This window comes from Nymphaea colorata, chromosome 2 (genome assembly GCF_008831285.2).
Source record: "Nymphaea colorata isolate Beijing-Zhang1983 chromosome 2, ASM883128v2, whole genome shotgun sequence".
In the NCBI taxonomy this organism is placed as follows: domain Eukaryota; kingdom Viridiplantae; phylum Streptophyta; class Magnoliopsida; order Nymphaeales; family Nymphaeaceae; genus Nymphaea; species Nymphaea colorata.
The window spans coordinates 30,618,279-30,639,633 of NC_045139.1; the positions used below are offsets into that span (position 1 = coordinate 30,618,279).

A 21,355-nucleotide genomic window follows, 5' to 3' on the forward strand; every position below is an offset into this window, starting at 1 on the left:
TCAGTTACAGTACAGAGTACATCTGGTTCCAATTCAATCCTTACATTCGTTTCAAGGAGCCTACCATGAGCTAAAACCTCATTTCGAAAAAAAAAACAAAAAGGAAAATTGTTTATAACATGTTAAAGTGAATTTTGAAAATAAAACAAGATATTATTTAATTTGCCAAAATTTGTTCAAATTTGGTGTATATTAAATTTTATAATAAACAAAGAAACTAACAAAAAATCGATACATAAGTAAAAAGCATGACATTTCAGATATATGCCACAACTAATATATCTATGAGAATTATGCATTATTTGTTTATGAATTTTCCTCCCCATAATATTACTGGATCTCGGGCTCGGACCAGCAATTTGTATATCCATTCAATGGTGGGGCCACCGGGCCAGTGCTAAAATTAGTGTAAGTGGACCCGTACTGGACCCATATTAGCTCTTGCTTTTAGACCCGGTACCCGGGTCCCACCCTCCCGGGATAGCCTTAGCTGTCACCTTCCGGAACAACTGGAAGCAAACAAAAGCTTTCCAGGACATGCAATGTAAGTTTGGATCTGATATTCGATAGACTCAGATCCAATAAATCTGTTCGGATCTGATCTTCGATGGACTCAGATCCAAGAAATCTGTTACAGTCTATTACTGTCCAATTGAAATGGGGTAAATTGTAAATCTACTTTATTTTTTTAAGACAGATTTACCAAACAATAACAATATGTAATGTTTCATTATTTTTTTTAGACATATAAATAAAAGAGGAACATATTGTTATTGTTCCCAAATAATCTCTAGTTTGGCGAATCACGAGGGAGGCCCTACTTGATGCGAATAATAAGTTTAGTTAATTTGGTTAAATAGTAAAATTATTTAAATAAGCACCAATATTTTGAGATGGTAGCTTGACAATCGTGGAAGATTTCTATTTGAGGCCTGTGAACTTTCAAACAAAAAGTATATAAAAAATAAAATCTGACGTTTTATAGTCATCCGTCAACATCAGAGGCAGGTCATTAGCTGGAAAACCAATCGTCAGATCAAAGTAATATATATATATATATATATAAATTATTATCTATAAACCATTGCTAGATTTGTAACTTTTTATTATAAAACAAATTTGATATTTTATGTATACATATATAAATAATTATATATATATATATACATGTAGAGGAAAAAGAGATTGAGAGAAAACTGCAATCCTTCTCTCTCTTAAACAATCTCTCTCTCTCTCTCTCTCTCTCTCTCTCTATATATATATATATATATATATATATATATATATATATATATATATGGAAAGGTCGAGAAACAAGGTGTGCGACATTAATCCTTGTTTACGGTTCTAGAAGCTACCCATCCAGAAACCTCCCACGCTGACCCGTCTACGTCACCCCTTCCCCTCTTAATAATTCTGACACCGAATCGCCGTATCGACTCGGTTTGATCTTCCGATCCGACTTCCGGCCGTCCCACCTTTGATTCATTCCACGCCGTTATGATGCCTTCAAATGCAAAGCAGTGAGACTAACTGCTTTCCGTTGAGAATTTAATTTAATAAATTCATCGAAAATTTAAATATAATTAAGATAAATAGTTTTAGCAGCAACGGGGTCCAGATCTTAACATAAATAAGGAACCAAATGTAGGGTGAATGCTAATGACTTAAAACTTTTATTAAAATTTTAAAACATAGTTCTCACATATATATATATATATATATATATATATATATATATATATAGAGAGAGAGAGAGAGAGAGAGAGAGAGAGTTAAGAGGAACTGTCATTGGTATATTTTAATATAAACGGAGTTCGTGTATTCGATTTTCTGGAATTTACAATTTAAAAGTTCTAAATTGAATTCTGACCTGCTAGCTTTTATTATTGGCTTGATTTATTTCGTTTTGAAGTAATTTTCACGTTCTTATTTTTTACCACATTTTCGTTGATTGTTGGCCGTTGTGTAGAGTCCATTAATTTGCGTCGTATTAAAAGTGCAAACGTCCTTTATAACTGCGTTAAATTTCCGTTACACTCGTCCCTGGTTCGCTTGGCGGTCTGGAAATACGGTGCGGCTGCCCTGGACCCCCTTATTCATCACTTAAAATTTCCGATTGGCACACTCTTTTTCAGTGAATTGCCGCCAAAGGGGTTTAATTTCTCGAGCGGCCAGAATGGGACTTCTTTTCTTATTTCTATTTTATTGGAACGGGAAAATCACCATTTTGAGTTTTTTAAAAACATAAATTGGCACATTTCTCTTTTCTTTTTTTATATATAACGAAACTATTCCTTTTCCAACTAAAGCTCCTAAAAAATGGGATCGTTTATTTTTTATGAATTGCAAATATGTTGGGATTAGAATGACATATTTCTAGGGATATAAATTGGTTGGTACGATCCAATTGTTAATCCAAAACCATATAAATTTAACGGATTCGATAAGGCAAGAGGAGGATCTATACGTTTAAATCAGGCTGGAAAAATTCAATTTCTATGAAAAGTCAAAAGATGTCATGTGCTGGATATTGACTGCATAGTTAACATTTAAAAAGTTTGTCCCTAGAAAGACTATTCATCAAAGCTAGCTACCCATAAACACCTAAAATGGATAAGTCACCGGATTATGTCGACTGCATGACGTATGTTAATGCACATTAGTGCTCATGTCACACGGTGCTTATATTATTTTATAACATATTTGAAATGTCATTCTAACCCAGAAACAAACTCTATTTTAATTGGCCAGGTAGATTCCTTGTATTTATTTAACTATTCTTGATGCTCTTATATCACATGAAAAGCTTGCTTGTGTTACTATAACCTTATATATATTCAGTGAGATTTGGTTTCTGCTTTCGGTGCTTCGGATGCCGTTTCCATTATGCTTCAGCTTGCACGTCAATAACTCCATTTTGCAATATAGAAGATTGATGTCGCTACCTATTCCTTTAGAGATATGTAAGCCTATATTTTCAATAACTGCAAATTATTTTACCTTTCTCTATTGAGAAGGACAGAGTAAAAACTAATTTGAAATAAAAGTAGGAAAGCATAGAGTAGATCTGTTAATAATAATAATAATAAAAAGGAAGGCATATATATGTTATTTCGAGTAAGCGAAGGATGAATTTGGAAAAAAAGGGATCGTCTCGGCCGGGTTTTGCCGAGTCGCTGACTCTCAGAGGAGAGACGAAAGCGACAAAGGAGTTGCGTCTCGAAACCTTATCGCCAAGGCTTCACGCCTGAACCGACACGTGGAAGCGCCACGACGAACCGTTTCGGAGGAAGTTTCTCGAAAGGTGACGATAAAATTCCATTCCATACGAGACCTTCTCTCTCTCCCTTCTCGATCTCTCGAAGCCTTTTCTCTTGCCTTTCTTTCCCCCCTCCTTTTCCGCTTCTTCTCTGCCCGCCATCGCTTGCTTCTGACGAGAACCTTCTAGAAAAGGCACCTTCTGAGGAAGCTTCTCGGTTCTCTGCGGACATCGCTCGATTGTTTCCGGTTGCAAGGCTGGCTCCGGCGACGCTCTGGACGGGTTTCCGGCGAAGGAAACGGCTAATTTTTGCTTGAGGTAAGCGATTGCGATCGGGTCCGCACTTTCGGTATCTGTATTCGTGTTGATGCTCCCTTGGGTTTGAAAAATCGTGTTTTTGATAGCCTCAGGCTTGTTTTTCTTGTTCTGGTCGTAATTAGTTCTGTGGATGGGCGCAGTGTGGCCGGAATTAGCATATCCGGCGGGAATTAGCTGGATATATCGTGAGGCAGGAATGGCTCCTCCAGGGGAGCAGAACGGTGACTCGACGACGGCCCCGGCGTCCAGCGGAGACGCGCACAGGTCGCTCCCGACGCCCTTCTTGACGAAGACCTACCAGCTCGTGGACGATCCCTCGGTAGACGACGTGATATCGTGGAACGACGACGGATCGACGTTCATCGTATGGCGTCCGGCGGAGTTCGCTCGAGATCTTCTCCCGAAATACTTCAAGCATAACAACTTCTCTAGCTTCGTCCGGCAGCTGAATACATACGTGTGTATTGCGTATAGACCAGTATTTGTTTTTTTTTTGTGACTATACGTCGCCGCTTTAGGGGGTTTTCCGGCTTTTCGCCTGACTTTTCTTATATTCTGGGGAAATTTCAGGGTTTTCGGAAGATCGTTCCCGACAGGTGGGAGTTTGCTAATGATTGCTTCAGGAAGGGCGAGAAGAAGCTGCTGTGCGAGATCCACCGGCGGAAGAACGCCCAGGGTGCGAATATCCTGGGGAACCGGCCGGTTTCTCCGTCCAACTCCGCGGAGGAGCCGCTGCTTGTATCGACCTCTCCAGGGGCCGAAATGGCGGTAACGATAGCGTGCCACGGAAGCGGCGCAACCGCCGCGGAGCTCCTGGAGGAAAACGAGAAGCTGAGGAAAGAGAACTTCCACCTCAGGCAGGAGCTCAACCAGATGAAGGGCCTCTGCAACGGCATCTTCGCGCTGATGACGAAGTACGCCAGCCGGATGGAGAACGGATTGGCCGGGACGGCAGGAGGGAGGCCGCTGGAGATCTTCCCGGAGGCTGCCCCCATGTTCCTCGATGCGTGGCCCAACGCAAACTCCGGGAGGCGTCGGGTGAAGGCGGAGGAGGAAGAAGGCACACCGGACGACGCGGCGGAGGAGGAAGACGGAGGCGGCGCTTCGCCGGCAAGCCCGAGACTGTTCGGCGTTCCCATCCGGACGAAGAAGCGGACGAGGGAGGAATCGGATCGAAGGGAGGCGGGGGCGGAGGTGAAGTCTGAGCCGTTGGATCCCGTGTTGGAGTTGGAATCTTCATGGCACGCATACCGTTGTCGATCCAACCACAGGGCGTGTGACTGAACCCCGAAGGGGAAGGCGGGAAAGGAGAGTTCTCTGGTCTCGCTCCTTGCTCAGCTCCATGCCTGCGGTCCCTTGCCTGTACACTTTTCCCCAAAACGAGGTCAGAATATCCCAAATTGTATAGAAATGTCCAAAAAGCTATGGAAAATCTATTTTTCTATTATTATGTATTAAATCTTCTCCGTTGATTTTCTTGATTATTTTTGCTTTGGCATTGGTCTGCTGTCCATACATCACGAGGTTGTACTGATTCCTAACCCGGAGTTGGGTGGTGCCCCAGATTTCTTTTTCCGATATAAATGCGAGGAGGAAACTACAAACCGAAAATGTCTTCCAGATTTTCCTGGACAAGGGGTCTCGTTCCATTGACCCGAGACAAAGGAGCCGAGTAGGGAGCCTGCTCTTTCGTCTTCAAGTGTGTGGAGGTCCGGTGGGACCAACCGGCTTGGCGGCACATGGCCGTCCTCTACAGAGCGACTGCAAGGGTACTCGACTCAAAGTAGCTGGACTGGTTACTTGACTGTCTTATGTATGGCTGCGAGTCCTTGGAATCATAAAGTTTCGTCTATTTCCACCTCATTATGCAGCCATGAAAAGGTTAAGGTGAGCACCAGAATCCTGGGGGGAAATTAACCTCCTCCTCTTTCTTTTTTTCCCCACCTTTCTCATGCTTGTATTGAAGAAAGAATGTGAATTAATCAGTGGAAGATAAGAAGGGCTAGAAGCTAAAAGCAAAAAGAAAATTTATGCTGGTCTTGGTAAATTTTACATGGTAAACTTACGTTATGGGTTCTGTGTTTCTGATCTTTCGTGTACAAAATAAACGAAGGTATGTTTTTAATGGCAGATATGTTTTTTTCTTTGCTTCCTTTCGGTGGAAATGAAAAACACTTCGTAACTTGAATGGACAATGTGGTAGCGTGTATGTGAAGGTGTCATGACTGTTGGCTATACAAAAAAAAAAAGTGACTAAAAAAAAGCGAGTCATGATGAAAAAGATAAGCTCGAAAGCACACAATTTTCCTATCTAAACCGGACTCCGACACAGGTTCCAGTTCTTGAATGCAAAAAACCGCTTTCATGTTGTCTTCCAAATTTTCACTTCTCAATTGAGACGGACGTTTTTGGTTGGAATTTAAGTTGCTCTGGTGCTTTCAAAGCAGACATTCGGTCCGTGCCATAGAGAATGAAGCCTCGTTTCCAAATTATTACATGTATAAAATCGGTTTTCTCATGAGACACTAGACTCAGTTCCAATGTTTGAACCTGAATTCGATTCTGAGTTCCAATTTGATCAAGGAAAACCAGATTTAAGTCGAACTGGTCAAGAGCAAGTCCAGCTTGAGTTGCCAGAGACTCTAAACCGTTTGCATCCCTACCCACTGAAAAAGAAATAGGAAGGATGAAGATGATGAACAAAAGAATTAACGTGGTTCGGAAAAAATTCCTACTTCCACGACTCAGTCATCAATTTCATGATGATCTGGTTTCCTTAATACAGTATTTATACATTGCTATGTCTGATTCGAATTTGAATCAGTTTCCTTGAATTTCTCCTTTGGTTTTGAATAGGAGAAACTGTCATTCTCCTGAAATTTTTCATTATTGTGAAGAGGCGTTTTCGTTGCTCGTCCGATTGGCTTTGCTTCCATAGTTGTTGCTCTTAATTTGCTGGAATTCTGTTTTATTGATGGAGCCTTATCAAGATGCGTTTTAGTCTCTTGACGTTCATTGCTGATTTGATTTCCTGCCATCTTAGTTACACCTGATTTCCTGCAGTTGTAATCCACGCCTGATTTCCTGGAGTTATGAGCCGTTGGAGACGCACCTGAATTTTTGGAGTGAGCTGGTGCGTTATCATCCCCCCTCAACCGAAGGGAAGGTTGCATACGTAAGCCAAGATGTTGAGTGAGAAAGGTGAGGCGTTGCTGAGATAAAGGTTTGGTAAAAAGATCTGCAAGCTGACCTTCGGTTGTGACGAATTGAGTATTCATATTTCCCAATGCGACTTGTTCACGAACAAAATGATAATCAAGTTCCAAATGTTTCATATGTGAATGGAAAACTGGCTTGATAGTGGTATGTAGTGCTGAAATGTTGTCACTCAAAAGAACAGGAGCTTCGGAGAGATAGACACCGAGATCTTGTAAAATAAAGGTAAGCCATTTAATTTCAGCAGCAGCTCCGGCGAGAGCCCGGTATTCAGCTTCACAGGACGAGCGAGCAACGGTCGGTTGTTTCTTAGAGCTCCAGGATATACAATTTGGACCAAGGAATGTGCAGTATCCGGAAGTCGATCGGCGTGTATCTGGGCAGCCCGCCCAGTCTGCATCAGAGTACACTCGGAGAGTCAAATCTTGGGATTTATAGAACTGGATACCATATTGAGATGTGTCTCGAACATAACGTATAATGCGTTTCAAGATTTGAAAGTGTTTCATCGTTGGGGCATGCATGAATTGACATGCAAAATTGACTGCATAGGAGAGATCTGGCCGTGTAAGTGTCAAGTACTGAAGTGCCCCTGCAAGACTTCGATATGCTGTAGCATTGGAACAAGGTGGATCAATTTCCTCAGAAGATTTGGAACCGACAGTAATAGGCGTGCTCACTGTTTTACATTGTTGCATTTGCGCTCTAGAGATAATGTCTTGAGCATATTTAGACTGATGCATAAACAAGCCATTGAAAGTCCGTTCAACTTGAAGTCCCAAGAAATAATTCAGATCACCTAAATCATTCATAGCAAATTGTTGTCTGACGGTGACAAGGAATGACACTATAAATGAATGGGAATTTCCTGTAAGAATGATATCATCAACATATAGTAATAGAATAGTGACCGATTTTTCTTGTCTACGCACAAAGAGAGACGGGTCGGTGACACTGGCAATGAAGTCCATAGAGAATAAAAACTGTGCAAATCTATCATACCACGCTCGAGGAGCTTGTTTCAATCCATAAAGAGCTCGATTTAATTTGCATACATGAGCTGGCTTGGACGGATCTTTAAATCCAGGAGGCTGCTCAATGTAAACCAGCTCACGAAGATGCCCATTTAGAAACGCATTTTTGACATCTAATTGTTTTAGAGGCCAGTTAAATAAGGGCAAGACTAAGAACGATTCTTATAGTAGCAAATTTGACCACCGGGGAAAAAGTTTCCAAGAAGTCCAAACCTTGAACCTGGTTATATCCTTGTGCTACGAGACGCGCTTTGAGCTTTTCAAGCTGCCCATCTCCTTTGAGTTTAGTTTTGAAAACCCAGCGGCTTCCGATCACATGCATGTTTGGTGTACGAGGCACGAGATCCCAAGTATGATTTTCCTGTAAAGCAACCATTTCGTCTTTCATAGCTTGATACCAGCCTGGGTGTTTAAGGGCAAGGGTGTAATGAGATGGTTCAAGTGGAATGGATGAAGTTGTAAGGGCATACTTAAGATTAGGTTTTATGATGCCGGATTTGGATCGAGTAGTCATAGAATGAGTTGAGGAGGAGGTAGTCGATGGGACTAATGGTGAACTGAGTGGCTCGAGTTGGAGAGGTGACGTAAGGGCTGGTACAGGTATAGGTGGCAAAGGGGAAGGCTCTTCTGTATTATGCATTTGGGCTAGACGTTGAGATTCAAGATAAGGCTCATTGGACGAATCTGAAAAGGATACAAAGTCAGCATTAGAGGTTATGGGCTTAGGAGTTGGCATGGTGTTTTTGTAGGGAAAATAGGTTTCATCAAACACAACATGACGGGAGATATATACACGTCCAGTGGGAGGATATAGGCATCTATACCCTTTATGATGGTTGCTATATCCAATAAACACACAAGGTAACGACTTCGGCTGAAACTTATGATTCGTATATCCTCTAAGGTAAGGATAGCATCTAGATCCAAAAGCTCGAAGGCAAGAATAATCAGGCCGTTTCTTGTAAAGCACCTCATACGGACTTTGCATGTGTAAAACTTGTGATGTGATGGAAGTCGGTTGATAAGCCAAACTGCAGTGGAGAAGGCCTCGACCCAATATTGAGCTGGAAGATGACTATGAAATAACATAGTGAGACCTAATTCTGTAACCGATCTATGTTTTCTTTCCACCATACCATTTTGCTCTGGCGTCTTAGGACAAGATTTTTGATGTTTGATGCCATTCTCCTTTAAATAATCTGTAAGAACCAAACTGTTAAACTCGCCCCCTTCATCACTTTGAAAAACTCTGAGCTTTGCATCAAATTGTGTTTGAATCATTTTGTGAAATTCAAGAAACTTGGCAAAAAAATCAGATTTCCGTTTTAAAGGATAAATCCATGAATATTTAGAGAATTGATCCACAAACAAAGCATAATATCTTAGATTCTGACAAGATGCAATAGGAGCTGGTCCCCATAAGTCACAATGTACTTTAGAAAACAAAGAATCACAATAATTATCAACAGGAAGAAAAGGAAGTCTACACGCCTTCCCCATCTGACAACTGGCACAAGTAAAAGATTTAGGCAAATTTTCTGTCATCGTAATCAACTTATTTGCAGTCATAAAGTCTAACACTTTATGATATGGGTGTCCAAGACGTCCATGCCACACTTCAAACGAAGCTGATCGGAACCGTGTTGAAAAGAACACATTCTTCGGTTTTGGCTTGAGAGCATACAGATCACCTTCTCTAGACCCCGTTGCAATCACTTCCTTGGTCTCCTTGTCCTTAATAGCAAAGAAATTTGAAGAGAATTCAAACACATAAGGCATAGTAGAAGTAAGTTGACTAACTGAAATCAGATTTTTCTTGATGTCGGGTACAACAAGAACGTTGTCGAGAGGAATTGTGCGATTTCCCACATGGATATCGGCAACTCCAATATGTGTAATATCAAGATGTTGGCCATTTCCTACCATGATTTTGTCTGTTCCTTTATATGGAATGCAACTTTTGAGTTTACCTGGATCATCGGCAACATGAGAACTTGCTCCGGTGTCAGGAAACCAGTCTTGATTAGTTGGATCAGCGATTTTCATAGCAGCAAATGCCCGTGGCATATCACGTGGTTGATAAGCATGATCAAATCTGTGATAACATTTAAAGGCATTATGATTATTTAGGCCACAAATCTGACATGATACCTTGGATTTGTTCGTCTCTCCATTGGCCGATCCTTGTTGATTTTGAGTCTTAGTTGCTGGATTGAACCCACGTCCCTTGGAGTTGAACCGACTATTGTTGCTATTGATATTGCGCCAACTATTGTTGTATCGTTTTCTGTTGTTTTGATTGCTGGATTGTTGTGTAAAGAAGGCCATTTGGTTGTTCAATCTAGCCTCTCCCGCATGTAAGTCCTTCATTGTTTCATGCCCTTGAAGTAGTGACACTGTATCAAGATATGAGGGAACCGGTGGCTTGAGGATAGAAGTCATAAACGACTCATATCCTGGTCCGAGACCATTAACAAGCCAAAAGACTTTGTCGTCATCCTCAAGAGGCTTCCCAATCGCTGCAAGTTCATCACATATAGCCTTGAAACCAGTAACATATTCAGTCACAGGTTTATCTTGTTTGCGGTGGAGTTGTAGTTTTCTTGTGAGCATCATTTCTCTGTCCTTTGACTCACGAGCGAATGCTCTGGTCAAGGTTTTCCATACTTGTTCAGAGGTTTCAAGTCCCACGACAAGCCCAAGGACTTCTTTTGTGAGAGACCCAGTGAGCCATCCTCTTAGAAGACAGTCTGATTTTTTCCATGCTAAAAAATCAGGATTTGGTCGTCTCATAGCTTCACCATTTTCAATGCATTCAATGATAGAGGTGGGTGTGGTAATCGACCCATCAATAAACCCAAGTAAATCTTGACTTTCTATGAGTCCAAGAATTTGAGTTTTCCATAGCAAAAAATTCTTGTGAGACAATTTGATGGAAACAAAATTGGCCACGTTGATCGCGGAAGGGTATGGATACTTAGCTATTGAAGATGTTGTTGATGCTGCCATTATGACCGAGATGTCCTCGTTCAGGATCAACACACTCGCAGTCCTCTTCTTGGACTATTACAGCAACTCAGCATGGAATCACCTGCAGCTGAAAGATCACTAGCCGGTGAAGATGTGCTTCAATGGCCGGCTCGTTTCTCCCTGTAGGGAAGGCAGAAAATCGTGTTCTCAAGCTTGCTGGAATGCTGAGAATGTCAGTGACGTGATGGCACCAGCGAGAGAGAGATCCGATGTCTGGTATGTTCAGCAGGAGTAACTAAATAGAGAGAAGTTTCTCTATGTCACAGGTACAGCACCCTGTCTCAGCCTGTCAAGAAACAGGGCTGTCTTCGCAGGTCTCTCGATTTTGACTCAAAGCTCGGATCTTTGCGTGCAGTAGCTCTTTTGAAAACTAGGAATGTTAGGAAGAGAATGGCACCGACCTTGCGAAAATCCGATGGTGGTATCTCCAGATACGGTCCGTTAAAAAGAGCTCTGATACCATGAAAAAGAAATAGGAAGGATGAAGATGATGAACAAAAGAATTAACGTGGTTCGGAAAAAATTCCTACTTCCACGACTCAGTCATCAATTTCATGATGATCTGGTTTCCTTAATACAGTATTTATACATTGCTATGTCTGATTCGAATTTGAATCAGTTTCATTGAATTTCTCCTTTGGTTTTGAATAGGAGAAACTGTCATTCTCCTGAAATTTTTCATTATTGTGAAGAGGCGTTTTCGTTGCTCGTCCGATTGGCTTTGCTTCCATAGTTGTTGCTCTTAATTTGCTGGAATTCTGTTTTATTGCTGGAGCCTTATCAAGATGCGTTTTAGTCTCTTGACGTTCATTGCTGATTTGATTTCCTGCCATCTTAGTTACACCTGATTTCCTGCAGTTGTAATCCACGCCTGATTTCCTGGAGTTATGAGCCGTTGGAGACGCACCTGAATTTTTGGAGTGAGCTGGTGCGTTATCACCCACTTCCATGAAAGCAAAAAAATGGAAAGGGAGAAAAAAAAAACAGCAAAGCAAGAAAAGGGGAAAATGTGGAAAAGATTTTAGGAGGATGAACGGGGAAGATGCCGGAGAATGAAAAATGTTCTTGTTTATTAAATCTTTCATTCGGTGGTTGGCTTAATTTTAATTCAAGTTTGATGGTTTATTGATGGAATGTCGGAGTTACCTAGCCCAATAAGGTGATGCGCCGAGCAGGCGAGGATGATGAGTTCTTATGGTCAAAACATGTTCTAAATCCACTTTGAAGTTCGACATTAGATCCCATTCATTTAATCACTATACAGGATTTTAGTTTTATATTTCCACTATTTATTTATTGAAATCAGCACTTGATCTATATCTGATTCATATTAGTAGGATAACTATATCAAATTTGTTAAAAGTGTGACGTGATGGCGATCAGAAGTCAATTAATTTGTTTTTGATAAAATTCTTAACCATATATTAATATATGAAGATCGGGGCTAGAATTTTGAGATTGGTGTTATGTTAATTTCAGACTTCCTTGTATATCCTGTTACCTCATTGATAAATTTTAAATATGGAAAATTCTCAAAGATTTCCAAGTTATGACGTCAGTCAATCATCTAAAAAATGTTGGTCCCGTGGGCGACTCTCATGATTCACTGCATCATATAGGAAATTGAATCGCTTCTGAAGACAATTAATAAAAATAAACATACGTAAAAGATAGAAGAAAAATGAACTCGGACCTGTTTTACTAGTTTCATAAAACCTAGGTGTTTATCTTCCAAGTATTTCAAACACAAGATCAGGAACTAAATGTAAGTTCAATGTTAATTGGGTACCAACATGTAAAATTATGCTTCCTTCAAAATTATGCATACCCAACAAGAGCTTCTCAAAATTGTCAGAAACTGGAGATATTGTGATCCCTTGCATTAATTGAATGGGCCCTCAAAGGCATCAAAAAATGGAAAGTTGAGAGAAATGTACATGAGATGATTGTTGCATGGACTGGAATTGATTTGGAGAGTTTGTTGAAATTTGAATTCAGGACAGAAAAAGCAAGCAACTCTGTTAGCATATCTCCGGTCTGTGCTGGGTGCATGGATGGTTTCCTATAGTATGATGTGACCAATTTGAACTGACATTCGAATCCAAGTATTGGTTATTCACATATTGGATCCTCTCATAGAATTGGTTTGTTTATATAGCGGTGTTGCTTATTTATATATATTAATGTGTCCCTCAAACATTTAAATATAAAAAGCTATAAAATTAAGTGTCTTTCAGACAAAAAATTCTTAGCTCCGCCCCTACATCGGATCGACTTTGCAGTACCAATATACGGCCGACGGTGACAACTGGTTGGTGCAATTTCAAAGAATTGAAGCAACGTTCTTTGAGATACACATTTAATGGGCTAACTCTGGCCCTTGATATTGTTGCACCAAAATTATAACTGTGATTGATACTTTCATCCAAATGTAACAGAAAAACAACTAAAAGTGGTGAGAAGAGAGAAGAAGAAAAAAATGTGAAGAGTATCAAGTTGAAGACCTTGAATCAAGTCTTGAACTCCACTATATTTTGCTGTCCGGCCCTTTTTATGGAATTCTTTATGTATAAAAGCTTATACCTGCTTAGGCATATGCAAAGGGACAAGTCTATGAGATGGAGAACTCTTTTTCTTTCTATGTATTAGTGTCATGTGGCTAGAAATTTCTGGATCCGCTACATTAGACATCAGATATTGAAATTTCTGGTCTTACTTCAAACGTGACCTTGGAAGTAGGTGGCTAGTCAACTCATGTAACTTTGGAAAAGAAAAGAAAAGAAAAAAAACTGCCCCCCCACGCCATTTTCATGTTGCTAATGAAGAGACATGTGTGTCTTGCGCATGCAAGAATGCATGTGTATGTGAAAACCATGGAGAAACCCACACATACAGGACCATGGAAAGCAAACTTCGTATGCAAAAGACTCATGAAACAAGCTCTTTGTCCAGCTCTCCTAGCCACGATAAGATCACATGTGCTCCCTTCTCCCATGCAGAATCTAGCATCATATCATGAGCAACCCCTTCTACACGAACTGGAGAGACACCATAAAACTTAGCTGTTCCCTCGATCCCTTGATAATCCTACAGAATTTCAGATTACTTTCTCAAACAAGGCTTTAACAACTACCACGAACAGATTTCTCAAATAAAACGTGTCCTGGGGGCAGAAATACAAATCTATCAGTCCAACAGGTAAAAGGGAAGGGAATAAAATGATCACATATTATCAGCTGTATAATATCCATTTGATCTAAGTTAAATATTCCCTCCAATACTTTGTTGATATGGTCTGCAGATTAGTCATAATTGACTTTACCCACATGCGCTCCTGATAATGGTACGAAGAAAATCATGACAGGCATTCCTCTATACCATCCATTTGCAGTTTGCACAATATAGAAAATCTCAAACCTCCTATGGTTCTCTTTAAGAGGCAACTACAAAGTGCTGTCAGCCGTTATATAGGGAGAAAGAACAACCAGGGCTTGTGGGATTTGAGTGAAACCATCTTGCTGAAGCACAGACAGAGAAATAGAACATTTGAGAAACTTGAACCATATGGCATGTACCTAAAAGCAAGTGAACATGCATTTCTCAGGCTCTCTCTGATGTTTAATATGTGATGCTTGCTTTTAAGATTTCAGGCGACAGAAGATTATCGTGATAAATAAACTCTCAGGCAACCTTATGTAGTCCATGGCCTGACGAACTTCATCATCATGCAATAACTTTAGTGTTAAGGAAACTGCATGAGGTACAAGAGCAGATGACAGTATATATATTTATTAAAATGCTGACAGATAAATGACACTCACCACAATAAGATCATCAGTACCACCCATTACAAGAATATCAACGGAATCCTTTGGTACTGATGGTATTGGCAAGGTTGCATTCAGTTTCCTGAGATCAAATAGTGGAACCTTTGAACTTTCCTTCATTAGCTCTTGATATCTGCAATTGCCATGGACAATAAGTGAACTTGAACAGCATTCATAAGTTAAAAACAATTCGCCGAAAGGGAGAATACTGAAGAGGTTACAAACCTGATTCCCTCTATGTTCAGCTTTCAAATAAAGCTTTACCAATTGGCTCATGAACAAATTCGTAAAGGATTTGAATCCTCCCACACTAAAGGATTTTACATATATCCAGGCACTGTATCCATAACAGGGTGAGCAACGAACTCAAATAACATCCTACTGAAAATAATTGCAGAAGGAATGGCATTGAACACCATCCACGTCCAATTTTGTCCAACCAAACATATAAAGCATGACCTAGATGTAGTCCATGAACAACTCAAACTTGTGCGTGGTGTGGACAGGCAGTTGTCTTTGAAATCATCTAGTCATCAGCCACTGCTTGTGGCTCATAAAGGAACCATCTAGCAACTAACAGCATATGAGATCTAATATGAAGCACAAAAATAAGTAAAGCTTCCGTATTTTAGGCAAGTAAAGAGTGCGATGATTCAGAAAGGAGCTTGCATTGAGACAATAGTGTGATATGAATATACTCTCACGTCAAGACAAGAGAAACCATCTGCTGCCTCACCATCCAATGGGATGTGCAAATGTGGTAGCCATTACCTTCCTGTAAAATTAGGTTTACACCTCAAGTGAGGTGCATGCCTGATGCCTCCACGGTAATGACCCTGAGAGGCTTAAGCTGTATATTTCCAAACACTTTTGAATTTTCCCCTTGACCATCTGACATATTTTGCACATAAAATTACAACTGGCATCCTACAATATACTTGCATTCTTTTACAAATTAATCATATGTATCCAGCATATGGTGAATCTGGAAGAACCTAGAAAAGATGGAAACAGATTACGTAGACACCACATATTCATCCAGTGATAAAGAATTTTTGCCAAAAAGTACAGTACATTTTCAGCCACCTTAAAAAGGGAAACATGACATACTGCTTCACTTGATGGTCATCCATGTTTGGAGAAAAAAAATGTTTCCTTGCAAAGGCTCAGAGAGGTTGCAAAAGCTTTTGCAGCTAAGCTCAATGTAACCTGTTAAATTCAGCAAATTGAGTTAAGCTGGAAATGCTCAAACTGTACGTCTCAATCATCAAAAGACTAAATGAAAGGGGAAGTTCAAGACATCAAAAGGTAAGCATCAAAACTTGATTATCAATATTAGACTTCATATGTTCCAAGGTTCATATTAGCAACTACCAACATACAAGATCTAGTTCTCACTAAAATGCTGGCTAGCATCAGAAGCCTCATCTCATTGAGTTGATTGCTCAATTTTCTGAAGAAAATACTGCATGGCTTGGCATTGTGTAAACATACCATCTTTAGTATTAAAAGCATCCAGGGTGCATTTCAATAGAAGATATCTTAAAAGCATTACTAACAGCACTAGAAGAAAATAGAAATATTTTAGATGCAACTATAAAAATTGCCATCACCGGAGGCCTAGCACTTAACAGTCATAGTAGATAAGAACAATAAACAACTTTTTTCCAACATTTTTCTTTCAGGAAAGGGCAACAGTTTAATGAACAGATCTGTGCCTTGATGCTCTCGGTTTTCTAAGCATAGAAGCTGAAGAAATTTTTCCAAAAAAAATGTTTGCTAGCTATTTTTTTTTATTATTATAGTTAAAACTCTTGACTAACCAAAACTGCTGAATTGCAATTTTACAATATCCAATGTCGTCAAAAGTGAGAATGATAAGTTGTCAAAAGTGAGAATGATAAACTGACCATTCACCAAGTTAAACTACAGATAAGGAAGATAACTGATGAGGGGTTCTTAGGCAACCATACCATCAATTAGGTGAGATATTACCCAGTCATCTTGCTTGACAACTTTGTACTAGGGATCTTTACATATTTCCATATTTGTAACAAATCTAGTGCTGTAGAGGCCAAATGAAGTTGTGCATCCTCTCACCCTTCTCATTCCAAATGCACATATTTTTTCTTTGCTAGTAGCAATTTATATGAATTTCTGCTGAGAAAGTCCATGGTCAACACCTGACTTCTCCTACGTCTGACCATTCCCCTAGAGCCTAGCACATAAAACTTTTGATTAACAAGAGTGCTCAATAAGGATATTCAAGTAAAACTAAACACAAGCCGACCTACTAATACAAGGAACAACTCCATGGTCTTATCATAAGGACCATTCACAGTGATTCGCTTCTGCTGAGGACAATAAGAGCTACCATTCAAAAACATATTACAACTTTTTTTCATGTTGTTGTGGGTGTATGTGATTTATTGCGTTTGAAACAATTTAGCAGGTGTACAAAACCATCAGTCTGGCACGTTCCAGAAGGCAAGAAGGTAAATCAACAACTTGGTACAAGCAACTTCCCATGGTACCTTGAAAGCAGCAACAGGTTTCGAGAAGATGTACCGTGTTATCAACCCACTGACCAATTTACATAAAAAGGCAATATCCATTAGAAATGAACAATGACACACATGAAAGGGTGGACAATATTTGTTCAGACGAGTCCTTACCTGTTGCCAGTGGGTGGTACAGAACATATAAGAACAGCTCCTGCTAGCTGACGATGCATATCCTCTCCTACAACTCACATATAAAGTATGTAAGTCCAACGTATCTCTAAAATCGAGAGGGGTGGGGGCGGGGAGAGAGAGAGAGAGAGAAAGTCTCTAAGAGAGACATCGGCAGATTGTAGAAAGCCTATTTCCGTCGGAGCAATAAAGTAAACAAAATTATTTGTAGCTCATACCTGACTTAGAATTGGCGTGTCCAGATATTATATTAGAGATATAGGACTGGACGACAAGTCCTCCGAATGAGTGGCCAAGCAACACTGGTGGTAAAGGAAGTACTTCCTGGATGAAGTTAGCAACATCCCTCGTATGTGTCTACTGCATACCATTCACAAGATTAGCCACATTGGAGACTACACCTAAAAGTAAGAGAAAGTAGAAAAAAGTCCCGAAAAAAAGCTAGCCAAATGATAGAATGCATCTGGGAGTAAGGAAGAGGAAGATAAACTACCTGCAGAGAACCAGGAATCTGTCCTACGGGCACATCGCTCTCGCCCTGAAGATAGAATCAATAAATCACAATTAGGCAAGCAACCAGGCAGGCAAAGCTTCGCTTCAAATTGAAGAACAAACTGTTGATAGAAACCATTCTACCAACAACCAAAGAGGCAATTTACAATGAGGAATCAACATGAAACAACCAAACAAACATCACAAAAGAAAGGCGAAGAAGAAAATGAAGGCAAATGTAACTAAAATGCTGGAAAAGATAGACATTCCTACATAATCCGGAAGGTTATTCCTAAATAGTCCTAGTCCGGGGAATGAATACATTTGTAAGCAGGTCTTGCTTTTTCTCACACTGATAAAGAAACTATACATAGTCAAGACTAAAGAACTGCAGCATTCTCAACACCACCATCATAACAACCAAACAGGAAACAGTTAGTGTTTCAGAATTTCCACCCCATTTTTCCAAAAGACTAATAACTTGGAATACTACAAATTTCACCAAAATGCAGTACAACAGCCACATCAGATATAAAAGCAAGACAAAGCAGCTTCACTCAAATCCAGCATCAAGAACGGTGAATTCCCACAAAACAACCAAACGAAATTACAGAAAGAGGTTGCCTGCCCAAGTAGGCTAAGAGCGTAGCAATCTTATCCGAAGCTAGAGAAGAAGGGCAGCCAGTGAACGGACCAGCACCAAGCGGCGTGGAAGCTGCCATGGACAAACACCAAGGGAGGCTTAGGAGGCACTGTTTCACTTGTTTTTTCCCTAAATCCGGTCTGGAATATGACCTCCATGTTCAAGCCAGAAGGTAGTTTGTGGAAGTGGCGATGCTGCCCTTCCTTCAGATCGAAATTCAGCCGGGACTCCGGCGGTGCATTCAAGGAGGCATTGGGTAACCTCCGTTTTAGTGGGTATCTGATAGTCGGACAGTAGGAAGGGAGGTCTTGATGCAGACTTGGAAAGGGAAGAAGGAGGCGGTGGTGTTGAGTTGAGATGGGGAGGGCCATGGCTGATGGCAGAGATGTTCCACTAGCAAACCAGAGCTTTTTGCTGATAGGCTGGAAATAGTGTTTCCGATATTTAGAAAAAATCGTTAATTTCCGATATTTCCATCGATTCAGGACCAGAATCGTTCCAGGAAACGGCCACGCAGCAGCAGTGTTTTGCTCACATATCGCCAAATAGCATTGTCGACATTCTGAGAAAACACCTCTAAAAAAGTTCGTTTTCAGAACATTTGGTTCTCTAATCAGTTTTCAACATCTGGGTTTTGTGCTTGACCTTGATGGAGACAAACCATTCACGCCTTTCTGACAGCATGGTTTGGTTTTGTAAGTAAAAAGATGTTTTATCTGGAAACCCTTACCAAACACGCTCTAAATGGTTAATACATAAAATCTAAAATATTTATGTGTCACATAACTTTAAACTAAGCAAGAAACGAACATATCAAATTATAAAAAATACGTACTCAAATCTTAGGTCCACCCAAATCTGGAAGTAGTTCTGTTGGGGCCTCTGCTTCCTAGGGTATGAACTCCAATAGGAGATCAGACATAGATCCACAGATAGAGACCCTCAGCAAATAAGACTCACCACAAATCTCAAATGTACGGTTGACAAAAAAACATCCTTTTAAGGCTATGTTTGATAGTCTGATCAGAACAAAACAAAGGCTACCGCTGATTTTTAAACTATGGATATATGGTCAGTTTCCTTTTCCCTTAGACTAGAAATCCGTGGTTTCATAAGACATATTACACAGATTCAAAATCCTCAGTTAAGAAATCCATGTTTGACTCTAAGCTATAAATTTAAGCTAATGTGGATTTCACCTAAAGTTGTGTTTGATTTCTCATGGATCTCAGGTCTGTGAGAGAATTAGTGATAGCTGAAACCCACACTTTTAACGAACCGTAGGTTTCAGCTTTAACCCCAACATGGATCTCAAGTCCAGACTAATTGTAAAAAGATTAATAATATAATAACGAAGAATAATGTGGATCCGAGATCTCGTTTGTTTCCACATGTGCCCCCACTGCTCCTAATGTCAAGTCAAAGTTCCTGTTCCCAAGAGTTTGAAATAAGATTTGCCACAGAATGTTGAACAGCCATGAAATTTTTTAATATTGATGCTTGGTTTCAAAGTTTGCACTTGAAAAGATGAAGGCCCAAGAAAAAACGAGCACACAGGTTCTATTTAAATATCAGATCACCGCTCAATTTTTCAAAGTTCACATGTTTCCCCTCAAGAAAATTTTTGTAAAGAGCCGTCTTATTGACGAGATGTTAAAAAAAATCAATGTTTTGATTATGGAAATAGAACGTTGTATTAAAATTTATAAAAAAAAAACATGTTTTAAATATGAGAAAATATAAAATATATATCATTTAGCTTTATCACTTTATAAACTTGCTAATGAATTAAATTAAAGTAGAGTGGGGTCAACTGCTTGAAAAGCTGGCCACAAGTAATCACATAACCAGGGAGGAACATGCCTCTCAACTTTTCAAACACACATAAACAAGTGTATGTATTTGCATATCCGTGAGTAAAACTTTACACAACAAATTTTTTAGATCCACCACTGCTTAATCCATTCGAGTAAACTCACCATGTTGCACTGATTCTTGGAACATCCTATTATCCGGATCCGCGCTGAACCAAATTACCAATGTTCTTTGGATCGTTTTCTTGTGTTCGGACTTGTTAGTTTGCAATTTACAGTTGCTAACTTTTTTAAAATCAACGAAGGAGGAATTTTAATTGATTTAAGAATTAATGACAATGTCTAATTGACATGTGTATGGTTTAAAATTTTATGCTCATGAAAAAAAAAACTGCATCTTGATTTTTAGATGTTATTCTGCAGTTTTTGGAAAATAAGAAATCAAACTCTTTACATTTTCCAAGAGTTAAAAAATAGGAGATATTTTGACCTGCCAAACCCGTGGTCAAACTTTTTAACAGTGTAAGAACAAAATTTCTGGTAATACCATACCAGCCGTCAGCAGTGGCGGAGCCAGCGTGGGGCAGGTGTGGGCGCCTGCCCACGCCAGCTCAAGAAAACTCCATATGAAATGGAGTCTCAACCCAGCTTCACCCCTGTGTTGCCCACGCCAATATTTGCTTTATTTTTAAAATAACAGAAAATTTTTTCACAAATTATGTACTAGTGCCCCATAGCCAAAAATTTCTGGCTCCGCCACTGGCCGTCAGGCCCGTTGACAAAGCTCTCTTTCCTTGCTCTCTTCAAATCTCAGTCCGTCCTTCTATATATCTGTACCTTATCTTTATATCTGGCGGAGGAGGAGGACGGGCGGAGATGAAGCCATTGAAGCCGGTGTTCTTGAAATGCGCCGTGCAGAAGTACGAGTGGGGAAAGAGAGCGCGGCAGCGAGGATCTTCTCGCGAAACTCCGGCTGCCCAATTGAAGACAAGCCGTATGCAGAGCTGTGGATGGGTACCCACGACT

The 21,355-nt window shown here is 40.0% G+C and overlaps 1 protein-coding gene and 1 pseudogene across 4 annotated transcripts; one reads left to right on the forward strand and one right to left on the reverse strand.

The window, feature by feature from the left end:
• The first annotated feature begins 3,331 nt into the window (after nucleotides 1-3,331).
• LOC116248354 (heat stress transcription factor B-2a-like) lies at nucleotides 3,332-12,062 on the forward strand. 4 transcript variants are annotated; one of them, XM_050076243.1, is made up of 5 exons: nucleotides 3,332-3,580; nucleotides 3,703-4,037; nucleotides 4,151-4,964; nucleotides 5,145-5,467; nucleotides 11,719-12,062. In XM_050076243.1, exons 2-3 carry the CDS (start codon nucleotides 3,711-3,713, stop codon nucleotides 4,862-4,864), a joined length of 1,041 nt encoding a protein of 346 aa, XP_049932200.1. In that variant the 5' UTR covers nucleotides 3,332-3,580; nucleotides 3,703-3,710; the 3' UTR covers nucleotides 4,865-4,964; nucleotides 5,145-5,467; nucleotides 11,719-12,062. The 4 variants fall into 4 exon arrangements, with proteins under 4 accessions (XP_049932200.1, XP_049932201.1, XP_049932199.1 ...); XM_050076244.1 differs by lacking the exon at nucleotides 11,719-12,062 and adding an exon at nucleotides 6,644-6,782; XM_050076242.1 differs by lacking the exon at nucleotides 11,719-12,062 and having other exon boundaries at nucleotides 5,145-5,732.
• Nucleotides 12,063-13,640: 1,578 nt separating this feature from the next.
• LOC116248838 (uncharacterized) lies at nucleotides 13,641-18,886 on the reverse strand (annotated as a pseudogene).
• Between the last annotated feature and the right edge of the window lie 2,469 nt (nucleotides 18,887-21,355).